Source organism: Symphalangus syndactylus, chromosome Y, assembly GCF_028878055.3.
Source record: "Symphalangus syndactylus isolate Jambi chromosome Y, NHGRI_mSymSyn1-v2.1_pri, whole genome shotgun sequence".
NCBI lineage: Eukaryota > Metazoa > Chordata > Mammalia > Primates > Hylobatidae > Symphalangus > Symphalangus syndactylus.
Genome location: NC_072448.2, coordinates 8,005,822 through 8,030,531, shown reverse-complemented (window position 1 = coordinate 8,030,531; position 24,710 = coordinate 8,005,822). Strand labels below are relative to the sequence as shown.

Genomic DNA, 24,710 nt, shown 5'->3' with positions numbered 1-24,710 from the left:
GCTTGCACCTGTAGGCTACTCAGGAGGCTGAGGCAGCAGAATTGCTTGAACCCAGGAGGTGGTGGTTGCAGTGAGCTGAGATCGTGCCACTGCACTCCAGCCTGGGCGACAGAGCAAGACTCCATCTCAAAAAAAAGACATTGCTAACACACTCTCCATAGAGAACAGGAGACACAGCTCTGAGGTTTTGGGGGCAGGGGGTACTTACCAAGCATCAGAATTGAGAAAGTAAAAGGCATTTATAACGCATTCCCCACACAGAACAGGAGCCACACCTCCGAGGTATTAGGGGTGAGGGGTACTTACCACCGAGGTCACACATTAGCGGGAACACTGACAGGTCAAAGGCGGTCAGCACGCTTCTCCCGTTGACGCTCCAGACCTCCTGCAGAGCTTGCATGAACTGTAGCCGCTCGCCCTCGGACCTGGCGTGCAAAACCACACTTGTCAAGATGGTGAGGATCTGGGCAAGTGTCCAGAGCAAGGGCGTACATAACCCCCTGTTGAGAACAGAGTTGTACCCCACAGGTGCACCTGCGAGCGTTGCATTTGTGAAATGGAACAGAAGTAATTCGGGTTGGGGGAACCGTGGGTCAGCCACCAAAGTGTGCCCAGCTCCGGGAAACCTGGAGTTGAGTCAGAACGGATGATTGTTCTTTGGATGGGAAGGGATTTCCCTTCTCGATGGGAAGGGATTTCTACCCGAAGAGGAGTTTAGATGTTTTCTAAGAGGAAAGTCAATAATATGTCCCCCCACCCACAGAGCTCAGCTCCAGAGGACAAATCCAGGAATGGGGGTGGGGGGTCCACATGTCCTGGGGCAGGGGCCCCAGAAGGTGGGAATTCAGGTGGCCGGGGAAGAGGCTAGAGAAAAGGCAGAAACTAGGAAGGGAGGCAGGTGAGATGGAGCCAAGAAGGGTAGGTGGAGACGGAGGCGGACAGGGCTCTGGTGTTGGAAGCAGTTCCTCCTCCTCCCCCCCACGACTCCCTCTCTCCTCCTATCCCCTCCGCAGAGCCTGCTGTAGGGGTTTGCCTCAGAGTAGCGAGGGCTGAAAAGTTGCCTCTTAGGTACCAGGGTCACTATTCAGGTGATGGGCACACTAAAAGCCCAGGCTCCATGCTGCAACATGTAAGCGTGGAAAAGACGGGTACTTGTGCCCACTAAACAGATACACATATTCACATATACATACACATGTATATATATATATATATATATAAAGAAAGGAAGGAAGGAAGAAGAAAGGAAGAAAGAAAGAAAGAAAGAAAGAAAGAAAGAAAGAAAGGAGGGAGGGTGTGAGGGAAGGAAGGAAGGAAGAAAGAAAAAGAAAGAAAGAAGGAAGGAAGAGAAAAGAAAGAAAGAAAGAAAGGAAGGAGGGTGTGAGGGAAGGAAGCAAAGAAGGAAGGAAGGAAGAAAGAAATAAGGAAGGAAGGAAGAAAGGAAGGAAGGAAGGGATGGGTGATGGAGGGAGGAAAGGAGAGAGGGTGCGTCGGAGGGACAGAAGGAAGGACCAAGGGACAGAGGGACGGAAGGAAGGGAGGGAGGGAAGGAGAGAGGGTGGCAGGTAAGGAAGGAAGGAAGGAAGGAGAGAGGGAGGGAGGAAGGAAGAAAGGATGGAAGGTAGGAAAAAAAGAGACAGCAAGCAAGAAAGATAAAAAGAAAGAGAGGAAGGAAAGAAGGAAGGCAGAAAGAAAGAGGAAGGAATGAAGGAAGGAAGAAGAAAGAAAGAAAGACAGAAAAGAAAGAAAAAAAAGAAAGAAAGAAAGAGAGAAAAAAGGGAGAAAGAAAGAGAGAAAACTACGGGGCATGGAAACACAGAAGACGAGAAAAAGGAGAAGATGGGAGAGGAGGAGAGAGGCAGGTGAAGGGAGGGGAAGGGAGAGGTGGAAATGAAAAGAGAGGAGAGACGGGAAGAGAAAGAAAGGAGCAAAGAGAGAAGAAAGGAAGAAGAAAAGAGGAGAAAGGGGATGGGAGGGAAAAGGAGAGGAGAGGAAAGGAGAGAGGGAAGAAGAGAGAGGAGACAAGAGAGGGAAGATGGGAGAGAGGAGGGGGAAGGTGGAGAGGAAAAGAGAGGAGAGAAGAGAAGGAAAAGGAGAGAAAGAGAGGAGGATGGAAGAGGAATAGAGGTGGAACAGGACGGAAGGAGAGGAGAGGTGAGGGGAAGGGAGAGGAGGGGAGGAGAGGGGAGGCTGGGGGGGCGGGCAAACCACTGAGGCATCTCCTTGTCCTTCATACCCTTCCCTACTCCATGCCTCAGCCAGCTGGAACACTGGACAGACCCATCAATTCACCTCCATCTGGGAATTCTAGGTAAGAGCTTCAGGCGAAGGCCAAAGCTGTGTCCACGTCCGCAGATCAAAGTGAAGAGCTGAGGTCTCACCCGGCCTCACCTTCACCTCTGACCAAATCAAAAACTGGGCCTCTATTTTCTTTTCTTTCTTTCTTTCTTTTTTTTTGAGACGGAGTTTCACTCTTGTTGCCCAGGCTGGAGTGCATTGGCGCGATCTCGGCTCACTGCAACCTCCGCCTCCCGGGTTCAAGCAGTTCTCCTGCCTCAGCCTCCCGAGTAGCTGGGATTACAGGTGTCCGCCACCACGCCCGGCTAATTTTTGTATTTTTAGTAGAGACAGGGTTTCACCCTGTTGGCCAGGCTGGTCTCGAAGTCCTGACCTCAGGTGATCCACCCACCTCGGCCTCCCAGAGTGCTGGGATGACAGGTGTGAGCCACCGCGCCCCTCCCGTGCCTCCAGTTTCTACATAAACAGTGAGTTTGTGGGTAGTCCTTTGGAAGGAAGCGTCAAGTTGCACCTCCTCAGGAATCTGATCAATTTGAACATCAGACGAGCCAAATCTGGGGTAGTCGTGGGGGTGGGAGATGTTATTTTAAATTAAATGGCAAATTTCTCCTGGGTTGTGCCATTTCAGTAAGTCCTAAGTCCTTGAAAAATAAACAGAATCTTATCTGAGTTGTTGGTTTCAAAGTGATGGATGTTACCTGTAGATTGCCGTAAAAAGCTCTTCAGCGGGAACACCAAATGTCTCCAGGTACTGGTTCTTTCCTTCTCTAAGAAAAGAGAGGGAAGGCTGTTGTTTAACTATTTTATTTTATTTTATGAGACAGAGTCTCACTCTCTCGCCCAGGCTGGAGTGCAATGGCACGATATCGGCTCACTGCAATCTCCACCTCCTGGGTTCAAGCAATTCTCCTGCCTCAGCCTCCCGAGTAGCTTGGATTACAGGCACCTGCCACCACGCCTGGCTAATTTTTGTATTTTTTAGTAGAGATGGGGTTTCACCATGTTGGTCAGGCTGGTCTCAAACTCCTGACCTCAGGTGATCCACCTGCCTCGGCCTCCCAAAGTGCTGGGATTACAGGCGTGAGCCACCGTGCCTGGCCAGCTGTTGCTTAATTGTTTAAACCTGAGGACTTAATGGTTACACCTGACCTTTTTCTTCCTTGCCCAAATTCTTATCTAAGGGGCCTGGGGAGTCATACTCTATAAACTGTAAAGTCTCGTGAGACGGGTTTTATTTAACTTTATATAACATGGCTCACTTTCCAACCTGACTCTGGCATAACAACACATCACAGATAAAGAAGAAAATAAAAGGCTGGGCGTGGTGGCTCACACCTGTAATCTTAACAGTTTGGGAGGCCAAGACGGGGGCAGACAGCCTGAGCTGGGGAGTTGGAGACCAGCGTCAAAAACAGGGTGAAACCCCATCTCTACTAAAACACAATCAGCCAGGTGTGGTGGGTGCCTATACGCCTAGCTACTCAGGAGGTTAAGGCATGAGAATCGCTTAAACCTGGGAGGCGGAGGTTGCAGTGATTCGAGATGGTACCACTGCACTCCAGCCTGGGCAACAAAGCAAAAGTCTGTCTCAAAAAAAAAAAAGAAATAAAAATATTTCAGTCCCAAACATGTTCTCTTTGCCGTATCTTGAAATACTCCTCTAAAGCTATCTGTTGTGGAGAAAATGCACATTCTGGAGAGAATCGCCTTCCTTTTCCTTCCTTTTTTTGGATCCAGGAGAGAACCAAGTCAGATAAGAAACAGTAACAGTCTATTCTTTCTGAAGCCTGCTACCTGAAGATTTCACCTACATAATAAGAACCTTGGTCTGCACAACCCCCTCTCTTAACCCAGACACTCCTTTCTATTTTTTTTTTTTTTTTGAGACGGAGTCCCATTCTGTCGCCCAGGCTGGAGTGCAGTGGCACGATCTCGGCTCACTGCAAGCTCTGCCTCCCGGGTTCACGCCATTCTCCTGTCTCAGCCTCCTGAGTAGCTGGGACCACAGGTGCCCGCCACCACGCCCGGCTAATTTTTTGTATTTTTAGTAGATGCGGGGTTTCACCGTGTTAGCCAGGATGGTCTCGATCTCCTGACCCCGTGATCCACCCACCTCAGCCTCCCAAAGTGCTGGGATTACAGGTGTGGGCTACCGCGCCCGGCCACCCAGACACTCCTTTCTATTGAGTCCAGGTCTTCTCTCTTTCACTCTTTCCTTCCTTCCTTCTCTGTCTTTCTCTTTCTTTCCATTATTTCCCTTCTTTCCCTCCCTCCCTCCCTCCCTCCTCCCTCTCTCCCTTTCCCTCCCTCCTTCCCTTCCTCCCTTCCTCCCTTCCTTCCTTCCTTCCTCCCTCCCTCCTCCCGTCTCTCTCTCTCTCTTTCTTTCTGAGACACAGTTTTTGCTCTGTTGCCCAGGCTGGAGTGCAGTGGCACAGTCTCAGCTCATTGCAACCTCTGCCTTCTGAGTTCAAGCAGTTCCCCTGCCTTAGCCTCCTGAGTAGCTGGGACTACAGGTGCCTGCCACCATGTAGGGGGGCAGATCACGAGGTCAGGAGATCGAGACCATCCTGGCTAACACGGTGAAACCCCGTCTCTACTAAAAATACAAAAAATTAGCCGGGCGTGGTGGCGGGCACCTGTAGTCCCAGCTACTTGGGAGGCTGAGACAGGAGAATGGCGTGAACCCGGGAGGCAGAGCTTGCAATGAGCTGAGATGGTGCCACTGCCCTCCAGCCTGGGTGACAGAGTGAGACTCTGTCTCAAAAAAAAGAAAAAGAAACCTTCCTTTTCGCCTCCTCCAGTGCCCCCTTCACTAGCCCCCGGGGGGAGTCCTGAGACTTGGTCACCACCTGGGTGCAGCCCCCACCTCACAGCATCTGCCAGGTGGCCCCAGCACCGGTAGCTGGTCCTGCCCATGTACTTCAGCATGCTGCACTGTGACGTCGGGCTGACCGTGGTCAGGTAGGCACTGGACAGCTCCGTGTTTTGATAGAAAGCTGAAACACACACAAAAAAAAACAGGGAAAAAGCAGTGAGATTCCGAGTTCCTGCCGGTGGACGCTCCCCACCTCGGCAGCATCGTGATTTCAACATGATGCCAACGCCATCTGTTTTTTAGAGATAGGGTCTTCCTCCTACCTGGAAGCACCAACACCCGTACAGCTGGGGCCTTCTATGGAAGGCACAAAGGTGACCCGGGGCGGCTGGCACCCCCGTCCGGTTCGGTTTGTACAAATCCCCATCGGGAGTTTGGGAAGAGCAAGTACAAATGCAGATGAGCCACGAGAGGAAACGTACGTTACATTCCACAGAATGTCTAAAATAACTTATTGAGGCTGGGCATGGTGGCTCACGCCTGTAATCTCAGCACTTTGGGAGGCCGAGGCGGGTGGATCCCCTGAGGTCAGGAGTTCAAGACCAGCCTGGCCAACATGACGAAATCCTGTCTCTGTCAAAAATACGTGGCCCAGGCTGGTCTCGAACTCCTGGACTCAAGGAATGCCCCAGCCTGGGTCTCACACTCTGGTAGCTTTGACATCCGCAGGGCAGAGGTCGGTAGCTGCTGCAGTAACCACACGACGCCCAAACCTGCAAATACAGACAGAGTCTCGCTCTGTCGCCCAGGCTGGAGTGCAGTGGCACCATCTCGGCTCACTGCAAGCTCTGCCTCCCGGGTTCACGCCATTCTCCTGTCTCAGCCTCCTGAGTAGCTGGGACCACAGGTGCCCGCCACCACGCCCGGCTAATTTTTTGTATTTTTTTAGTAGAGACGGGGTTTCACCGTGTTAGCCGGGATGGAGACGGCCTCGCTTTTTACAGAACACGTGGGCTGCAGAGGGTGCCCACGTAAAACGCCTCCTTCAGAATGCCCACGTCCTCACCTTTTCCTCCTCTCGTCTCCACTTTCAGCAGCTTCAGGGACACACAGATGTCCAACAGGAGGTCTGTCCCATGGGAACTGGCCCCCACACCTGCAGCCACTGCCACCACGTCCAGGGGCCCTGCAGCCTTGGCCAGAAGGTCAAACACACCCAGCTCGCAGGCGGTGAAGAGAACCTTGGAGCAGGAACGGAAATAAAAGGTCAGCGCTCAGCCTCCTGGAAATCACAGTCTTAGAAACACACCATGGCAGACTGGGGAGAAAAGCATTGTTGTATTTATATTTTTATTCATTTATTATTTTTTTTTCAGACAGGGTGAAATGAGGTTGCATCACTATGGAAAACAGGCTTATTTATTTATTTTTATTAATTAATTAATTTTTTTTTCTTTCTTTGAGATGAAGTCTCTGTCGCCAAGGTTGGAGTGCAGTGGCACGATCTCGGCTCACTGCAACCTCTGCCTCCCGGATTCACGCCATTCTCCTGCCTCAGTCTCCCGAGTAGCTGGGATTACAGGCCTGTTCCACCATGCCTGGCTAATTTTTGTATTTTTAGTAAAGATGGGGTTTCACCATGCTGGCCAGGCTGGTCTGGAACTCCTGACCTCAAGTGACCCACCCTCCTCGGCCTCCCAGAGTGCTGGGATTGCAGGCGTGAGCCACCACTCCCGGTCCTCTGTCTCTCTTTTTGAGACAGAGTCTCACTCTGTCACCCAGGCTGGAGTGCAGTGGTGTGATCTCGGCTCACTGCAACCTCCGCTTCCCAGGTTTAAGCGATTCTCCTGCCTCAGCCTCCTGAATGGATGGGATTACAGGCATCAGCCACCACAGCCAGCTAATTTTTGTATTTTTAGTACAGATGGGGTTTCACCATGTTGGCCAGGCTGGTCTCAAACTCCTGACCTCAGGTGGTCCACCCACCTTGGCCTCCCAAAGCACTGCGATTATAGGCATGAGTTTATGCGCCCAGCTGGGAGGCATTTTTAAATGAGGTTGCACCGCTGTGGAAAACAGGGCGGGGCTGGGCACGATGGTTAAAAAAAAAAAAAAAAAAAAAGAGCTGGATGCCGTGGCTCACGGCTGTAATCCCAACACTTTGGGAGGCCGAGGTGGGCAGATCACGAGGTCAGGAGATCGAGACCATCCTGGCCAACATGGTGAAACCCTGTCTCTACTGAAAATACAAAAAGTTAGCCGGGCGTGGTGGCGGGCGCCTGTAGTCCCAGCTACTAGGGAGGCTGAGGCAGGAGAATGGTGTGATCCCAGGAGGCGGAGCTTGCAGTGAGCCGAGATCGCGCCACTGCACTCCAGCCTGGGTGACAGACAGAGACTCCGTCTCATAAAAAAACAAAAAGAAGCAAAAGAAAACAGGACGTTAGTCCCTCAAAAGTTCAAACAGAGAACCACCCTGTGGTCCAGGAATTCCTCTCCTGGGACTACACCCAGAATCCCTGAGTCTGGAAGAAATGCTTGTACACCCATGTTCAGAGCCAGATTATTCACGGTAATGAAAACATGGAAGGAACCCAGATGTCCAACAATAAATCAATGGGGCCAGGTGTGGTGGCACATGCTGACATCCCAGCATCTTAGAAGGCAGAGGTGGGAGGATGGCTTGAGCCCAGGAGTTCAAGACCAGCGTGGGCAACATGGCGAGACCCCATCTCTACAAAAAAGTTTTTGGCCAGGTGCAGTGGCTCGTGTCTGTAATCCAGCATTTCGGGAGGCTGAAGCAGTCGGATCACCAGACGTCAGGAGTTCAAGACCATCCTGGCCAACATAGCAAAACCCTGTCTCTACTAAACATATAAAACTTAGCTGGGCATGGTGGCGGGCGCCTGTAATCCCAGCTACTTGGGAGGCTAAGGCAGGAGAATCACTTGAACTCATGAGGCGGAGGGTGCAGTGAGCTGAGATCGCACCACTGCACTCCAGCCTGGGCAACAGAGTGAGATTCGGTCTCAAAAAACGAAAAAAATTTACAAACTGACTTGGGCGTGATGGCACACACCTGTAGTTCCAGCTACTCGCGAGGCTGAGGCAGGAGGATTGCTTGAGCCAGGCAGTATGGAGGCCGCAGGGAGTCATGACTGTCCCCACTGCCCTGCAGCCTGGGCCACAGAGCAGGACCCTATGACTGTCCCCACTGCCCTGCAGCCTGGGCCACAGAGCAGGACCCTATGACTGTCCCCACTGCCCTGCAGCCTGGGCCACAGAGCAGGATCCTATGACTGTCCCCACTGCCCTGCAGCCTGGGCCACAGAGCAGGACCCTATGACTGTCCCCACTGCCCTGCAGCCTGGGCCACAGAGCAGGACCCTATGACTGTCCCCACTGCCCTGCAGCCTGGGCCACAGAGCAGGACCCTATGACTGTCCCCACTGCCCTGCAGCCTGGGCCACAGAGCAGGACCCTATGACTGTCCCCACTGCCCTGCAGCCTGGGCCACAGAGCAGGACCCTATGACTGTCCCCACTGCCCTGCAGCCTGGGCAACAGAGCAGGACCCTATGACATCCCAACAAATAGATGAATGTAAAATGAAATGTGATCGATCCATACAATGGAATATTACTTAGCCATGAAAAGGAATGAAGCATGGAAATTCTACAACAGGGAAGAATGTTGAGGGCATTACGCTCAGTGGAAGATGTCACACACAAAAGAACATATATTTTATCATTCTATTTCTTTTTCTTTTTTTTTTTTGAGATGGAGTCACTCTGTCGCCAGGCTGGAGTGCAGTGGTACGATTGTGACTCACTGCAACCTCCACCTCCCAGGTTCACGCCATTCTCCTGTCTTAGCCTCCCGAGTAGCTGGGATGACAGGCACCTGCCACCACACTCAGCTAATTTTTGTAATTTTTTTTTTTTTTTTGAGATGGAGTCTCACTCTGTCGCCCAGGCTGGAAGGCAGTGGCGCGATCTCGGCTCACTGCAAGCTCTGCCTCCCGGGTTCACGCCATTCTCCTGCCTCAGCCTCCCGAGTAGCTGGGATGACAGGCACCCGCCACCATGCCCAGCTAATTTTTGTATTTTTAGGAGAGACGGGGTTTCACCATGTTGGCCAGGATGGTCTCGATCTCTTGACCTCATGATCTGCCTGGTTCGGCCTCCCAAAGTGCTGGGGTGACAGGCTTGAGCCACCGTGCCCGGCCTTATGATTCTGTTTCTATGAAATATCCAGAATAGAAAAATTCATAAAGGCAGAAAACAGAGCGGTGGTTGCCAGATGCTGGGGGAAGGGAATGTGGAGTGAAGATTTCATGCGGACTGAGTTTCCATCCCAGCACTTTGGGAGGCTGAGGAGGGAGGATCACTTGACCCCAGGAGTTTGAGACCAGCCTGAGCAACATAGCAAGACTCCATCTCTACAAAAATAATTTTTAAAAAAATTAGCTAGGCATGATGGCAGGTGCCTGTAGTCCCAGCTACTTGGGAGGCTGAAGTGTGAGGATCTTTTGGGCCTGAGAGATTGAGGCTGCAGTGAGCCGTGATCATGCTGCTGCACTCCAGCCTGGGCAACAGAACAAGACCCTATCTCAAAACAAACAAACAAACAAACAAAAACAAAAAAAGCCGGGCACGGTGGCTCACACCTGTAATCCCAGCACTTTAGGAGGCCAAGGTGGGTGGATCACAAGGTCGGGAGTTCGAGACCAGCCTGGCCGACATGGTGAAACCCTGTCTCTACTAAAAATACAAAATTAGCCTGGCGTGGTGGCGGGCGCCTGTAGTCCCAGCTACTCAGGAGGCTGAGGCAGCAGAATCACTTGAACCCGAGAGGCGTAGGCTGCAGTGAGCCAAGATCACACCACTGCACTCCAGCCTGGGTGATGGAGCAAACTGCTTCTCAAAAAAAAGAAAAAGGTTAACATGGTAAACTAGTGTAGTGTATATTTTACCATGATAAACACTTTTTACAACACGATGCTTCCACCGTGCACTCAGAACGTAATGCTTTCTGCTACTTTGAGGGCTGATAAATGACCGTCCTTTGGGGTTGACCTCTTGCCTGGAGGTGACACCATGTCATGGACACTGGAGGCCCTCAGGGAGGGTGAAGACAGGGCTGGGGACAGACACATCGCATAGTAGAAATTGTTCTAGGCAAGAAAAGTCCTCGCAAAGAAACCTACAGTCTCCAAAGAGAGGGCAGCTGAACAACCAAGAGACATGCACCATTGGGCACAAACACTCTGAGTCTGCAAAATTCTACTGCACTTGTCACTGTTCAGAGAGATTCCTTGGGGGCAGAAATTGGGGAGCAGGGACCACTTTTCAGCATCTGAAACATTTCCAGATGAGCTGTTTTGACTTCGTAAACAGGATACATAATTCCTAAACAAGATACATAATTCCTAAACCGGATATATAAGGACATGCGAGCTGTTTGGACTTCCTAAACAGGATACATCATTGCTTTTTATTAACAGGGTGCTGGGAGACAGCCAGGTATGGAGGCGTGCACCTGTAGTCCCAGCTACTCAGGAGGCTGAGGCGGGAGGATCGCTTGAGCCCAGGAGTTCGAAACACCAGCCTGGGCAAAGTAGTGAGACTCCATCTAAAAAAAAGCCGTCAGGGATTCCCTACACAGTGGCATGTTGGCATTAGAGACTCACAGTTGGTTGGTTGGTTTTTTCTTTTATCTCCCTGTCTAAAGCAGTAAACAGCCTGGCCATGGTGGCTCACACCTGTCATCCCAGCACTCTGAATGGGTGGATCAGCTGAGGTCACGAGTTCAAGACCAGCTTGGCCAACATAGTGAAACCCTGTCTGAACTAAAAATACAAAAATTAAACAGGCGTGGTGGCAGGCCCCTATAATGCCAGCTACTTGGGAGGCTGAGGCAGGAGAATCTCTTGAACCCAGGAAGTGGAGGTTGCAGTGAGCCGAGATCGCGCCACAGCACTCCAGCCTGGGCGACAGAGCAAGACTCCGGATCGAAAAAAATAAATAGGCCAGGCGCGGTGGCTCACGCCTGTAATCCCAGCATATTGGGAGGCCAAGGAGGGCAGAGCAACTGAGGTTGGGAGTTCGTGACCAGCCTGACCAACATGGAGAAACCCTGTCTCTACTAAAAATACAAAATTAGGCGGGTGTGGTGGTGCATGCCTGTAATCCCAGCTACTCGGGAGGCTGAGGCAGGAGAATCGCTTGAACCCGGGAGGCGGAGGTTGCAGTGGGCTGAGATTGCGCCGTTGCACTCCAGCGAGGGCAGCAGAGCAAGATTCTGTCTCCAAAAAAAAAAAAAGAATAAATCATCCATGCATTTCTTTTCTTGCACACACAGTTTTGGATGGGTGCCAAGGCTCTAGCAACCTTACTGATAGGAAGTCATAAACCACAGGGAAAGATGGTTTCTTGACACCAAGTGTCTTCCAGGAAACTCACAGTTAGCGTTATTTCAACAGCATGGGGAAGGAAACACAGATTTCACCTCTACCACTATCTTTTTGTTTGTTCCTTTTTTTGAGACAGAGTCTCGCTCTGTCACCCAGGCTGGAGTGCAGTGGCGCAAGCTTGGCTCACTGCAACCTACGCCTCCCGGGTTTAAGTGATTCTCCTGCCCCAGCCTCCCGAGTAGCTGGGATTACAGGCACGTGCCACCATGCCGGGCTAATTTTTTGTTTTTGTATATTTTGTATTTGTTTATTATTATTATTTTTTGAGACAGAGTCTCACTCTGTCACCAGGCTGGAGTGCAGTGGCACGATCGCGGCTCACAGCAACCTCCGCCTCCTGGGTTCAAGCCATTCTCCTGCCTCAGCCTCCTGAATAGCTGGGATTACAGGTGCCCACCACCACACCCAGCTAATTTTTGTATTTTTAGTAGAGACGGGGTTTCACTGTGTTGGCCAGGATGGTCTTGATCTCTTGACCTCGTGATCCTCCCACCTCAGCCTCCCAAAGTGCTGGGATTACAGGTGTGAGCCACCGCACCTGGCCACCTGTCACTATCTTAACAACAGAAGCTACTGCTGCCTTTCCCGCTGGGAAGCCCTAACCATTTAGGGGTGGTGGATGTTGTGTTAACTCTTACTCTGCTATTATGCTTCTATTCATTCTTATTCTAATAAGGTGGGGTTTCTCAACTGTGTGGCATTACTGACATTTGGTGCCAGAGAATTCTTTTTTTTTTTTTTTTTTTTTGAGACAGAGTCTCGCTCTGTCACCCAGGCTGGAGTGTAGTGGTGCAATCTCGGCTCACTGCAAGCTCCGCCTCCTGGGTTCACACCATTCTCCTGCCTCAGCCTCCCGAGTAGCTGGGACTACAGGCGCCCCCCAACCACGCCCGGCTAATTTTTTGTATTTTTAGTAGAGGTGGGGTTTCACCGTATCTTGCACATTGTGACGTGTTGACCAGCATCCCTGGGCCCCACCCAGCAGATGTTAGGAGCACCCAGTGAGCAGTTGTGACAACCAGATTTGTCTCCAAATGTTGCTGAGTCTCCCCTTGGGACGAGTCCCTGATTAAAAACATCTGTGATAAAGTTCTATTAACATTGATTCTGTTAAGGTGATACTAAGTCTTGTTAACGTTGCATTAGCTCTTGTTCAATTAAGTTTGTCTTAACTAATGGCTCTGTTAAGAGTGTGTAAAGTTGTGTTCTACTAAGGTTGTATGAACATTGCTTCTATTAAGATTGTATTAACTTGTTAAGTTTCTGTAGTTGTTATTCTGTTAATTCTATTAAGATTGTATTAGTGGCCGGGCGCGGTGGCTCACGCCTGTAATCCCAGCACTTTGGGAGGCAGAGGCGGGCGGATCACGAGGTCAGGAGATCGAGACCATCCTGGCTAACACAGTGAAACTCCGTCTCTACTAAAAATACAAAAAATTAGCCGAGCGAGGTGGCGGGCGCCTACAGTCCCAGCTACTCGGGAGGCTGAGGCAGGAGAATGGCGTGAACCCCGGGGGACGGAGCCTGCAGTGAGCCGAGATCGTGCCACTGCACTCCAGCCTGGGCGACAGCGAGACTCTGTCTCAAAAAAAAAAGATTGTATTAGCTCTTTGTCTAATAAGTTTGTATTAACTAAATTTTTCTGTTAAGGGTGTAGAAAGTTTTATTCTATGAAGGTTGTATTAATACTGATTCTATTAAGATTGTATTAACTTGTTAAGTTTCTATACCTGTTATTCAGTTAATTCTATTAAGGTTGTATTAGCTGTTGGTCTTTATTTTTTGGTTTTGTTTTGCTCTGTTTTGAGACAGAGTTTTGCTCTGTCTGTCACCCAGGTTGGAGTGCAGTGGTGCAATCTCGGCTCACTGCAACCTCCGCCTCCCGGATTCAAGTGATTCTCCTGTCTCAGCCTCCTGAGTAGCTGGTTTTACAGGTACCCACCACCATGCCTAGCTAATTTTTGTATTTTTAGTAGAGACGGGGTTTCTCCATGTTGGCCAGGCTGGTCTTGAACTCCTGGCCTCTAGTGATCCACCCACCTCAGCATCCGTGTTGGCCAGGCTGGTCTTGAACTCCTGACCTCTAGTGATCCACCACCCCAGCCTCCCAAGGCTGAGATTACAGCCGTGAGCCACTGCATCCAGCAGCTCTTGTTCTAATAACTTTGTATTAACTAACTTTTTCCGTTAAGGGTGTAGAAAGTTTTATTCTATTAAAGTTGTATTAATAATTTTAATAAGATTGTATGAAGTTTCCATAGTTGTCATTCTGCTAATTGTATTAAGGATGTATTAGCTCTTGTATTATTTATATTAACTAATTGCTCTATTAAGGGTATGTTAAGTTTTAGTCTATTAAGGTTGTATTAATTCTTCTTCTTATGAAGGTTGTATTAACACTGCTTCTCTTAAGATTGTGTTAACTTGTTTCATTAAGTTTTTATAGTTGTTATTCCGTTAATGATATTAAGTTTGTATTAGCTCTCGTTTTATTGTATTTATTAATTCCTCTATTAAGCGTATGTTAGGTTATTCTATTAAGGTTTTATTCATTCTTGTTCTTTTTTTTTTTTTTTTTTTGAGACGGAGTCTCGCTCTGTCGCCCAGACTGGAGTGCAATGGCGTGATCTCGGCTCGCTGCCAGCTCCACCTCCCAGATTCACACCATTCTCGGCTCACTGCCAGCTCCCCTCTCGGGTTCATGCCTCAGCCTCCCTAGTAGCTGGGACTACAGGCATCCGCCACCACACATGGCTAATTGTTTGTATTTTTAGTCGAGATGGGGTTTCACCATGGTCTCGATCTCCTGACCTCGTGATCCTCCCACCTCGGCCTCCCAAAGTGTATTAGTTCTTGTTCTTATAGAGGTTGTATTAAGATGTATTCTATTCAGGTGGTATTAGCTTTTTTGTTAAGCTGTTATCCTGTTTGGTTAAGGTTGCATGGACTGTTTGTTTCAGTAAGTCTGCGTAAAGTTTATTATTCTAAGCTTGTATTACCTCCTTTTCTATTAAAGCTATATTAGGCCAGGTGCAGTGGCTCGTGCCTGTCATCCCAGCAATTTGGGAGTTTGAGGCAGGCAGATCACTTGAGGTCAAGAGTTCAACACCAGCCTGGCCAACATAGTGAAACCCCGTCTCTACTAAAAATACAAAAAGTAGCCAGGTGTGGTGGTGCATACCTGTAATCCCACCTGTTTGGGAGGCTGATGCAGGACAATCGCCTGAACCTGGGAGGCAGAGGTTGCAGTGAGCCGAGATCACGCCACTGCACTCCAGCCTGGACAACAGAGTGAGACTCGGTCTCAAAAAAAAAGAAAAAAAAAAAGCTATATTAATTCTTGTTCTTTAATGTTGTATTAACCTTTTATTTTTTATTTTATGTTTTTTTTTTGAGACTGAGTCCTGCTCTGTCGCCCAGGCTGGAGTGCAGTGGCGCAGTCTCGGCTCACTGCAAGCTCCGCCTCCTGGGTTCACGCCATTCTCCTGCCTCAGCCTCTCCGAGTAGCTGGGACTACAGGCGCCCGCCACCACGCCCGGCTAATTTTTTGTATTTTTAGTAGAGACGGGGTTTCACCGTGGTCTTGATCTCCTGACCTGGTGATCCGCCCGCCTCGGCCTCCCAAAGTGCTGGGATTACAAGCATGAGCCACCGCGCCCGGCCGTATTAACCTTTTAAAATTAGCGTTGTGTTCTGTTTCATTCATTAAAGTTGTATTCATTCCTTTTGGGACTGTCTCAATTATTCTTTTAACGGTATATTAAATCTTGGATTCTTATGGCTGAGTTCACTCTTGGTCTATGAAAGGTGCATTAACTGTTTCTGTTACGGGTGCGCTGAGTTTGATCTTTTTTTTTTTTTTTTGCTCCCAAAGAGTTTTTGTTTATTATTATTATTATTACTATTATACTTTAAGCTCTGGGGTCCATGTGCAGAACGTGCAGGTTTGTTACATAGCTATACATGTGCCATGGTGGTTTGCTGCACCCATCAACCCATCACCTACATTAGGTATTTCTCCTAATGCTATCCCTCCCCTAGCCCCCAACTTTTTTTTTTTATTATTTGCAGACAGGGTCCTGCTCTGTCCCCCAGGCTGGAGTGCAGTGGCGCGATCTCGGCTCACTACAAGCTCCGCCTCCCGGGTTCACGACATTCTCCTGCCTCAGCTTCCCGAGTAGCTGGTACTACAGGCGGCTGCCACCACGCCCGGCTAATTTTTGTATTTTTAGTAGAGATGGGGTTTCACCATATTGGCCAGGCTGGTCTCAAGCTCCTGACCTTGTGATCCGCCCGCCTCGGCCTCCCAAAGTGCTGGGATTACAGGCGTGAGCCACTCTGCCTGGCTAAGGGTATACTAAATGTTGTCTTCTTAAGACGATATTCACTCTTGGTCTATGAAAGCTGCATTAGCTAATTGTTTCTGTTAAGGGTGTACTACATTTGATCCTCTTAAGGTGGTATTAACTCTGCATTAACTCTGGTTCTGTTCAACTTCTGACAACACCCATGACATGGTATCATGTGCCCTAAAGTGACTGTTCTTCTAAGAACCACCTCCCTGAACACCACTGTGAACCAGCGACAGGCTTTGAATGAGCAGTCAGTAGCCCCAGCGGGAGGCCTGTGGTCAAACGAGGCAAAGGTAGCAAGTTACTCTTGTCTGGGACAGTAACAGAATTCCCACCTCTACTAAAAAATAGAAAAATTAGCCAGATGTGGTGATGCATACCTGTAATCCCAGCACTTTGGGAGGCCCAGGCAGGAGGATCGCCTGAGGTCAGGAGTTCAAGACCAGCCTGGCCAACATGATGAAACCGCATCTCTACCAAAAATACAAAAAATTAGCCGGGCGTGGTGGCTCACACCTGTAATCCCAGCACTTTGGGAGGCCGAGGCAGGCGGATCACCTGAGGTCAGGAGTTCGAGACCAGCCTGACCAACATGATGAAACCCCGTCTCTACCAAAAATACAACAACTTAGCCGGGCGTGGTGGTGCACACCTGAAATCCCAGCTACTCGGGAGGCTAAGGCAGGAGAATCGCTTGAACCTGGGAGGCGGAGGTTGCAGTGAGCTGAGATCGTGCCACCGCACTCCAGCCTGGGTAACAACAGTGAAACCTCATATGAGAAAAATAAATAAAAATAATAAAAAAAAATTAGCCGGGCTTGGTGGCAGGCACCTGTAATCCCAGGTACTCAGGAGGCTGAGGCAGGAGAATCGCTTGAACTCGGTAGGCGGAGGCTGCTCTGTGTATTGGTGGCTGGGGAATAGGTATTTCTAACTCTTGGGGGCCTAGGGATAAAATTCAGGGGCTCTACAAACTAGGAAGGAGAAGAGACTTCACTCTAATTTTCACTACCCCTTCCTAAAATGTGGTATTCCCTTCAACCATGAGCGTGCTTGCAAACCACAGCCATGATACAAGAACCTGTGGGGGCCGGGCTTGGTGGCTCACGCCTGTCATCCCAGCACTTTGGAGGCTGAGGTGGATCACCTGAGGTTGGGAGTTCGAGACCAGCCTGACCAACATGGAGAAACCCCGTCTCTACTAAAAACACAAAATTATCTGGGCGTGGTGGAATGCGCCTGTAGTCCCAGCTACTTGGGAGGCTGAGGCAGGAGAATTGCTTGAACCTGGCAGGCAGAGGTTGCAGTGAACCGAGATAGCGCCACTGCACTCCAGCCTGAGCAACAAGAGGGAAATTCTGTCTGAAAAAAAAAAAAGGAAAAAAAAAAAAAACAACAAAAAAACCGGTGGCTTGCTGACAGAGAGAAACCACAGATATTTTCATGTCACATGAGAGCTGTTGCAGACGTGTCAACATACCGTCAGCACATGATCCCCTTTCACAATGCTGGTGCTTTTTGTTTTTTGTTTTGAGACAGAGTCTCACTGTGACACCCAGGCTGGAGTGCAGTGGCATAATCTCAGCTCACTGCAACCGCTACCTCCTCTGGGTTCAAGCGATTCTCCTGCCTCAGCCTCCCGAGTAACTGGGATGACAGATGCCCACCACCATGCCCGGCTAATTTTTATGCTTCTAGTAGAGACGGGGTTTCACCATGTTGGCCAGGCTGGTCTTGAACTCCCGACCTCAAGTGATCCGCCTGCCTCAGCCCCCCAAAGTGCTGCGATGACAGGCATGAGCCACCGCGCCCGGCCAGTTCAGTCGGTTTTAGCACCTGTATCGCCGCTACCTGCACCCGTAATCTTGGTGGTGTTGTCACAGATGTTAACCTGCAGGCGTCTCTCAGCCTAGGGCTTGTTCAGCTGCCAAACAGTGGAGTTTTGTGTTGTCAAAACTGCAGTTTTACTCAAAAAGGCCTGGGAAATAAACGGCGATTGCGTGCAAGAAGCACACTCCCTCAGCCCATCAAGTCAGCCACGGATGCTTTCATTCCAATTGCCTCTTTAGATCTTTCAGAACTGCAGATCAGTTCAACAGCTGGGCTCAGCAAACAGAACAGAAATGGGCCAGCCGTATAGCAGAGAGTGCCTGTCACCAACCACATCAAGACCCTGGCACTGTTTTATACCCTTACCCAACACACTGAACTCTCATTCACTGAGGGAGCGTTAAAAAATAATTATATCTCGGCCGGGTGCAGTGGCTCATGCCTGTCATCCCAGCACTTTGGGAGGCCGAGGCGGGTGGATCCCTTGAGATCAGGAGTTCCAGACCAGCCTGGTCAACATAGTGAAACCCTGTCTCTACTAAAAAATAGAAAAATTAGCCGGACATGATGGCGCATGCCTGTAATCCCAGAACTTCAGGAGGCCGAGGCGGGTGGATCACCTGAGGTCAGGAGTTTGAGATCAGCCTGGCCAACATGGTGAAACCCCATCTCTACTAAAAATACAAAAAGATTAGCCGGGCCTGGTGGTGGATGCCTGTCATCCCAGCTACTCGGGAGGCTGAGGCAGGAGAACTGCTTGAACCCGGGAGGTGGAGGTTGCAGTGAGCCGAGATCGTGCCACTGCACTCCAGCCTGGGCAACAAGAGTGAAACTCCATATCAGAAAAATAAATAAATTTAAAAAATAAAATAAAATAATTAGCCAGGCTTGGTGGCAGGCACCTGTAATCCCAAGTACCCGGGAGCCTGAGGTAGGAGAGTCACTTGAACCCAGGAGGCAGAGGCTGCAGTGAGCCAAGATCACACCACTGCACTCCAGCCTGGTGACAGAGCAAGACTCTGTCTCAAAATTTAAAAATCAATCAATCAATCAATCAATCTCTGATTTATCTCTATGTTTACATTAAAGTAAAATTCATAAAATTCACCATTAACCATTCTCGTTTTTGTTTTTGTTTTGTTTTTTTTTTTTTTTTGAGATGGAGTCTCGCTCTGTCCCCCAGGCTGGAGTGCAGTGGCGCGATCCCGACTCACTGCAAGCTCCGCCTCCCGGGTTCAAGCAATTCTCCTGCCTCAGCCTCCCACGTAGCTGGGACTACAGCTGTGCACCACCCCACCTGGCTAATTTTTAAAATATTTTTGGCCAGGCACAGTGGCTCACACCTGTCATCCCAGCACTTTGGGAGGCCGAGGCGGGCGGATCACGAGGTCAGGAGATCGAGACCATCCTGGCTAACATGGTGAAACCTCATCTCTACTAAAAATACAAAAAATTAGCCAGGCGTGGTGGTGGGCACCTGTAGTCCCAGCTACTCGGGAGGCTGAGGCAGGAGAATGGCGTGAACCTGTGAGGCGGAGCTTGCAGTGAGCCGAGATCGCGCCACTGCACTCCAGCCTGGGTGACAGAGCAAGAGTCCTCCTTAGCCTCTGCAAACCACCAGTCCACTTTCCACCTCGAAGGATTTGCCTGCTCTGAACATTTCGTATAAATGAAGTCATACCATATGGGGCCTTTCAGGTCAGCCTTCCTTCACTGAGCACGATGTTATTCCGTGAGAAGAAGAAATGAGGTGTTGGGAGCCCTAGGCGGGTGAATCACTTGACATCAGGAGTTCGAGACCAGCCTGGCCAACATGGTGAAACCCCATCTCTACTAAAAATACAAAAATTAGCTGGGCATGGTGGTGGGTGCCTGTAATCCCAGATACTTGGGAGGCTGAGGCAGGAGAATAGCCTGAACCCTGGAGGTGGATGTTGCAGTGATCCAAGATCGTGCCTCTGCAATCCAGTCTGTGTCACAGAGCAAGACTCCAACTCACAAAAATAAAAAAAAGGAATGAGGCATTGCTCCTCTATGGGTGAACCCTCAAAACTCACCTGTATTATAAAGGCACAGTGTAATTCTTTACTGGGGTAATAAACAACCACATATACAACTCTATCATGAGATGTTTTAAAAATTTCAACACTTGCAGTTCAATAAAAATTGTCTTGTTTGTAATCCTATGTATTTCATTTAAGCTTTTTTTTTTTTTAATTGGGACAGAGTCTTGCTGTGTCGCCCAGGCTGTAGTGCAGTGGCGCAATCTCGGCTCACTGCAAGCTCCGCCTCCTGGGTTCAAGCAATTCTCCTGCCTCAGCCTCCCGAGTAGCTGGAACGACAGGCACCTGCCACCGCGCCTGGCTAATTTTGTATTTTTAGTAGAGATGGGGTTTCTCTGTGTGGGTCAGGCTGGTCTCGAACTCCCGACCTCAGGTGATCCGCCCGCTTCAGCCTCCCAAAGTGCCGGGATCACAGGCGTGAGCCACCGCGCCCGGCCCAATGTACTTACACATATTGATTGATGTCTCATGTCTCTGTAAAAAGTATCGAACCAAGCTGTCCCCCAACCACCCGGGACACATGGCTTCAGGACCTCCTAAGGCTATGATGTGGGTGCACATCTTTCACGGTGCGAAATACACCTGCTAATATGAGGGACACTCGTCATTTTTCTCGATTGACACTCCCAACAATGGAACGTGAGTGTGATGAACGGAAATCTATTCCCCCTTGTCCCACAGAGCGTATCCTACCTGGGACACCATGAAGCCGTTGGCGTAGTCATTAAGGAGGCGATAGGCGTGGTCCTCTGAGCATCCCATCTTCTCTCCAATCCAGCCGTGGCTTCCAGAGCCTCTGGAGGGCTTGCTTCAAGGAGCACGGAGCCTGCCAGCAAGCTGGGGATGAGCCACCTGCTCACAGCTGCTGCCTGAATCTCCCTGCTGCCTGCCCGGTTCTCAAAGACTGATCACTCTAGAAATTTTCATTAACCTTATTAGGGGATCACAAAGCGTGTGGGAATTCCCTGGCTTTCTGGGCGCTCCTCTGCGCCCTAAAATACTCTGCATCAGGCCTCCCCTGAGCGCTTGACTCATCAGCTGTAGAACTGATCCCAAACCAATATGCTCACCCATCATTAGCACTAATTAATCGTCCTATGGATTGAACAGGTTCTGTATTCATTTCCGGGGGTCGTGCAAATTTCCGCAAATTGGGTGGCTCAAAAAAACAGTTCTCTCACACTTCTGGAGACTGGAAGTTCGACATCAAGATACCAGCAGGCCAGACTGAGCCAACAGGCCAGCCTGGGCAACATAGTGAGACCCTTTTTTTTTTTTGAGATGGAGTCTTGCTCTGTCGTCAGGCTGGAGTGCCATGGCACCATCTCAGCTCACTGCAACCTCTGCCTCCTGGGTTCAAGCGATTCTCCTGCCTCAGCCTCCTGAGTGGCTGGGATTACAGGTGCACACCACCATACCTGGCTAATTTTTGTATTTGTAGTAGAGACAGGGTTTCACCATGTTGGCCAGGCTGGTCTCCAACTCCTGACCTCAGTTGATCCACCCACCTCAGCCTCCCAAAGTGCTGGGATGACAGGCATGAAGCAATGCGCCTGACTAATTTTTTAATTCTTCGTAGAGATGGGGAGTCTCACTATATTGCCCAGGCTGGTCTTGAACTCCTGACTTCAAAAGAACCTCCAACTTCAGCCTAGATATCTTGCAACCTTTATTTGGACAATCTCAATGCTTGCACATAATTAAAATGTGACCGTGCTGGGGCTGGGCATGGCAGCCTGTCATCCCAGCACTTTGGGAGGCCGAGGCAGGTGGATCACGAGGTCAGGAGATCGAGACCATCCTGGCTAACACAGTGAAACCCCGTCTCTACTAAAAATACAAAAAATTAGCCGGGCGTGGTGGCAGGTGCCTGTAATCACAGCTACTTGGGAGGCTGAGGCAGGAGAATGGTGTGAACCTGGGAGGTGGAGGTTGCGGCGAGCTGAGATTGCACCACTGCACTCCAGCCTGGGCGACAGAGCGAGACTCTGTCTCAAAAAAAAAAAAAAAAGTGACCGTGCCAGGTCTCTGCCCCATTTCTGAGGACGCTTGGCATGTGTGGGGGTGAAGGAAAGGTTCAGGATAGAAAGTGGAATGTAATACACCCAGAGTGATTTTTTTTTTTTTTTTTGAGACAGTCTCTCCCTCGTCGCCCAGGCTGGAGTGCAGTGGTGCGATCTCAGCTCGCTGCAACCTCTGCCTCCCAGGTTCAAGTGATTCCTCTGTCTCAGCCTCCCAGTAGCTGGGATTACAGGCACCTGCCACCACGCCTGGCTAATTTTGTATTTTTAGTAGAGACGGGGTTTCTCCATGTTGGTCAGGCTGGGGTTGAACTCCTGATCTCAGCTGACCCGCCCGCCTCAGCCTCTCAAAGTGCTGGGATGGCAGGCGTAAGCCACCACTCTGAGCCTCCAGAGTGGTTTTCTAGGGGAAAAATATAAACACAGCCTGTCATCCCAGCAATGTGGGGCAGATCACATGAGGTCAGGAGTTCAAGACCAGCCTGGCTAACATGGTGTAACCCCGACTCTACTAAAAATACAAAAATTAGCCGGGCGAGGTGGCTTATGTCTGTAATCCAAGCACTTTAGGGGGCTGAGGTCAGGAGTTCAAGATCAGCCTGGTCAAGATGGCAAAACCCCGTCTCTACTAAAAATACAAAAATTAGCTGGGCGTGGTGGCACATGCCTGTAATCCCAGCTACTTGGGAGGCTGAGGCAGGAGAATCGCTTGAACTTGGGAGGGAGAGGTTACAGTGAGCCGAGATGGCACCACTGAACTCTAGCCTGGGCAAATAGTGAGGTCTGTATCAAAAAGAAAGAAAGAGAGAAACAGAGAGAGAGAGAGGAGAGAAAGAAAGAAAGAAAGAAAGAAAGAAAGAAAGAAAGAAAAGAGAAAATAAAGAAAGAAAGAAAGAAAGAAAAGAGATAGACACAGAAAGAAAGACAGAAAGAAGGAAGGAAGGTAGGGAGGGAGGGAGGGAAGAAGGAAGGAAGGAAGAGAAAGAAAGAAGAAAGAAAGAAAAGAAAGATAGAGAGAGATACAGAAAGAAAGACAGAAGGAAGGAAGGGAGAGAGGGAGGAAGGAAGGAAAGAAGGAAGGAAGGAAAAGAAAGAAAGGAAGAAAGAAGGAAGAAAGAAAGAAAAGAAAGAGAGAGACAGCAAGAAGGAAGGGAGGGAGGAAGGAAGGAAGGAAGAAAGAAAGAAAGGAAGAAAGAAAAGAAAGAGAGAGACAGACAGATACAGAAAGAAAGACAGCAAGAAGGAAGGGAGGAAGGAAGGAAGAAAGAAAGAAAGAAAGGAAGGAAGAAATAAAGAAAGAAAGAAAGAAAGAAAGAAAGAAAGAAAGAAAGAAAGAAAGAAAGAAAAGAGAGAGAGAAACAGATATAGAAAGGAAGACGGAAGGGAGGGAGGAAGGAAGGAAGGAAGAAAAAAAGAGAGAAACCTTTGAAGTTCAGAGCAATGAAGGGTCCTTGGGGACACCTTAGCAGGAGACAGAAGGGACTGACCCCCAATCACATTTGCTTAATGGAACCCCAAAGCCACTGTCAGGAGGCCAAATGTCTGCCTGCCGTGGGGATTTCTCAGGGATCTGAGTTAAGGCGATTACCTTAGGAATTGAGAAGGGCAGGAACACGGTTACTACAGAGTGGAGCCTTGCAAAGGACATGAACGGACACTTTTCTTTTTCTTTTTTCTTTTTTTTCCTTTTGAGACAGTCTCGCTTTGTCACCAGGCTGGAGTGCAGTGGCGCGATCTCGGCTCACTGTAACCTCCGCCTCCCAGGTTCAAGCGATTCTCCTGCCTCAGCCTCTCGAGTAGCTGGGATTACAGGCACCTGCCACCACACCTGGCTGATTTTTGTATTTTTAGTAGAGACAGGGTTTCACTATGTTGGCCAGGCTGGTCTCGAACTCCTGACCTCAGGTGATCTGCCTGCCTCAGCCTCCCAAAGTCCTGGGGTAACAGGCGTGAACCACCGCGCCCAGCCAACAGACACTTTTCCAAAGAAGACACACACGTGGCCAACAAACATATTGTATTAGTCAATTTTCGTGCTGCTGATAAAGACATACCTGAGACGGGGTAATTTTGGGTAATTTTTTTTTTTTTTTGAGATGGAGTCTCGCTCTGTCACCAGGCTGGAGTGCAGTGGCGTGATCTCAGTTCACTGCAAGCTCTGCCTCCCGGGTTCACGCCATCCTCTGGCCTCAGCCTCCCCGGTAGCTGGGACTACAGGCGCCCGCCACCACACCCGGCTAATTTTTTGTATTTTTAGTAGAGACGGGGTTTCACCATGTTGGCCAGGATGGTCTCGATCTCTTGACCTCGTGATTCGCCCGCCTCGGCCTCCCAAAGTGCTGGGATTACAGGCGTGAGCCACCGCACGCAGCCAACAGATACTTCTCAAAAAAAAGACACACACATGGCTGACAAGCATATTGTATTAGTCTGTTTTCATGCTGCTGATAAAGACATACCTGAGACTGGGTAATTTATAAAGAAAAAAAAGTTTAATGGACTCACAGTTCCACGTTTTCGGGGAGGCCTCACGGTCACGGCGGGAAAGTCAAGGAGAAGCAAAGGCATGTCTTCCCTGGCAGCAGGCCAGAGGGTGTGTGCAGCAGGGGACCTCCCATTTATAAAACCATCAGATCTCGGCCAGGTGTAGTGGCTCACATGTGTCATCCCAGCACTTTGGGAGGCTAAGGCAGACAGATCATTTGAGGTCAGCAGTTTGAGACCAGCCTGCCAACATGGTGAAACCCTATCTCTTCTACAAATACAAAAAATTAGCTGGGTGTGGCAGTGCGTGCATGTAATCCTAGCAACTCCGGAGGCTGAGGTAGGAGAATCGCTTGAACCTGGGAGGTGGAGGTTG

At 49.6% G+C, this 24,710-nt stretch overlaps 1 protein-coding gene across 3 annotated transcripts in view; it reads right to left on the bottom strand.

The window, feature by feature from the left end:
- Positions 1-20,731, bottom strand: part of ASMT (acetylserotonin O-methyltransferase) — a 30,815-nt gene extending 10,084 nt beyond the window's left edge. For 2 of the 3 annotated variants that reach the window (XM_055269678.1, XM_055269679.1), the window contains exons 1-5: positions 20,523-20,731; positions 6,180-6,354; positions 5,165-5,294; positions 2,997-3,065; positions 307-425 (exon numbers count right to left, since the gene is read on the bottom strand). In XM_055269678.1, coding sequence (XP_055125653.1) covers positions 307-425; positions 2,997-3,065; positions 5,165-5,294; positions 6,180-6,354; positions 20,523-20,591 — 562 coding nt within the window. In that variant the 5' untranslated portion in view covers positions 20,592-20,731. The remainder of the gene's footprint in view (positions 1-306; positions 426-2,996; positions 3,066-5,164; positions 5,295-6,179; positions 6,355-20,522) is intronic. The other variant, XM_055269681.1, reaches the window with a different exon arrangement.
- Between the last annotated feature and the right edge of the window lie 3,979 nt (positions 20,732-24,710).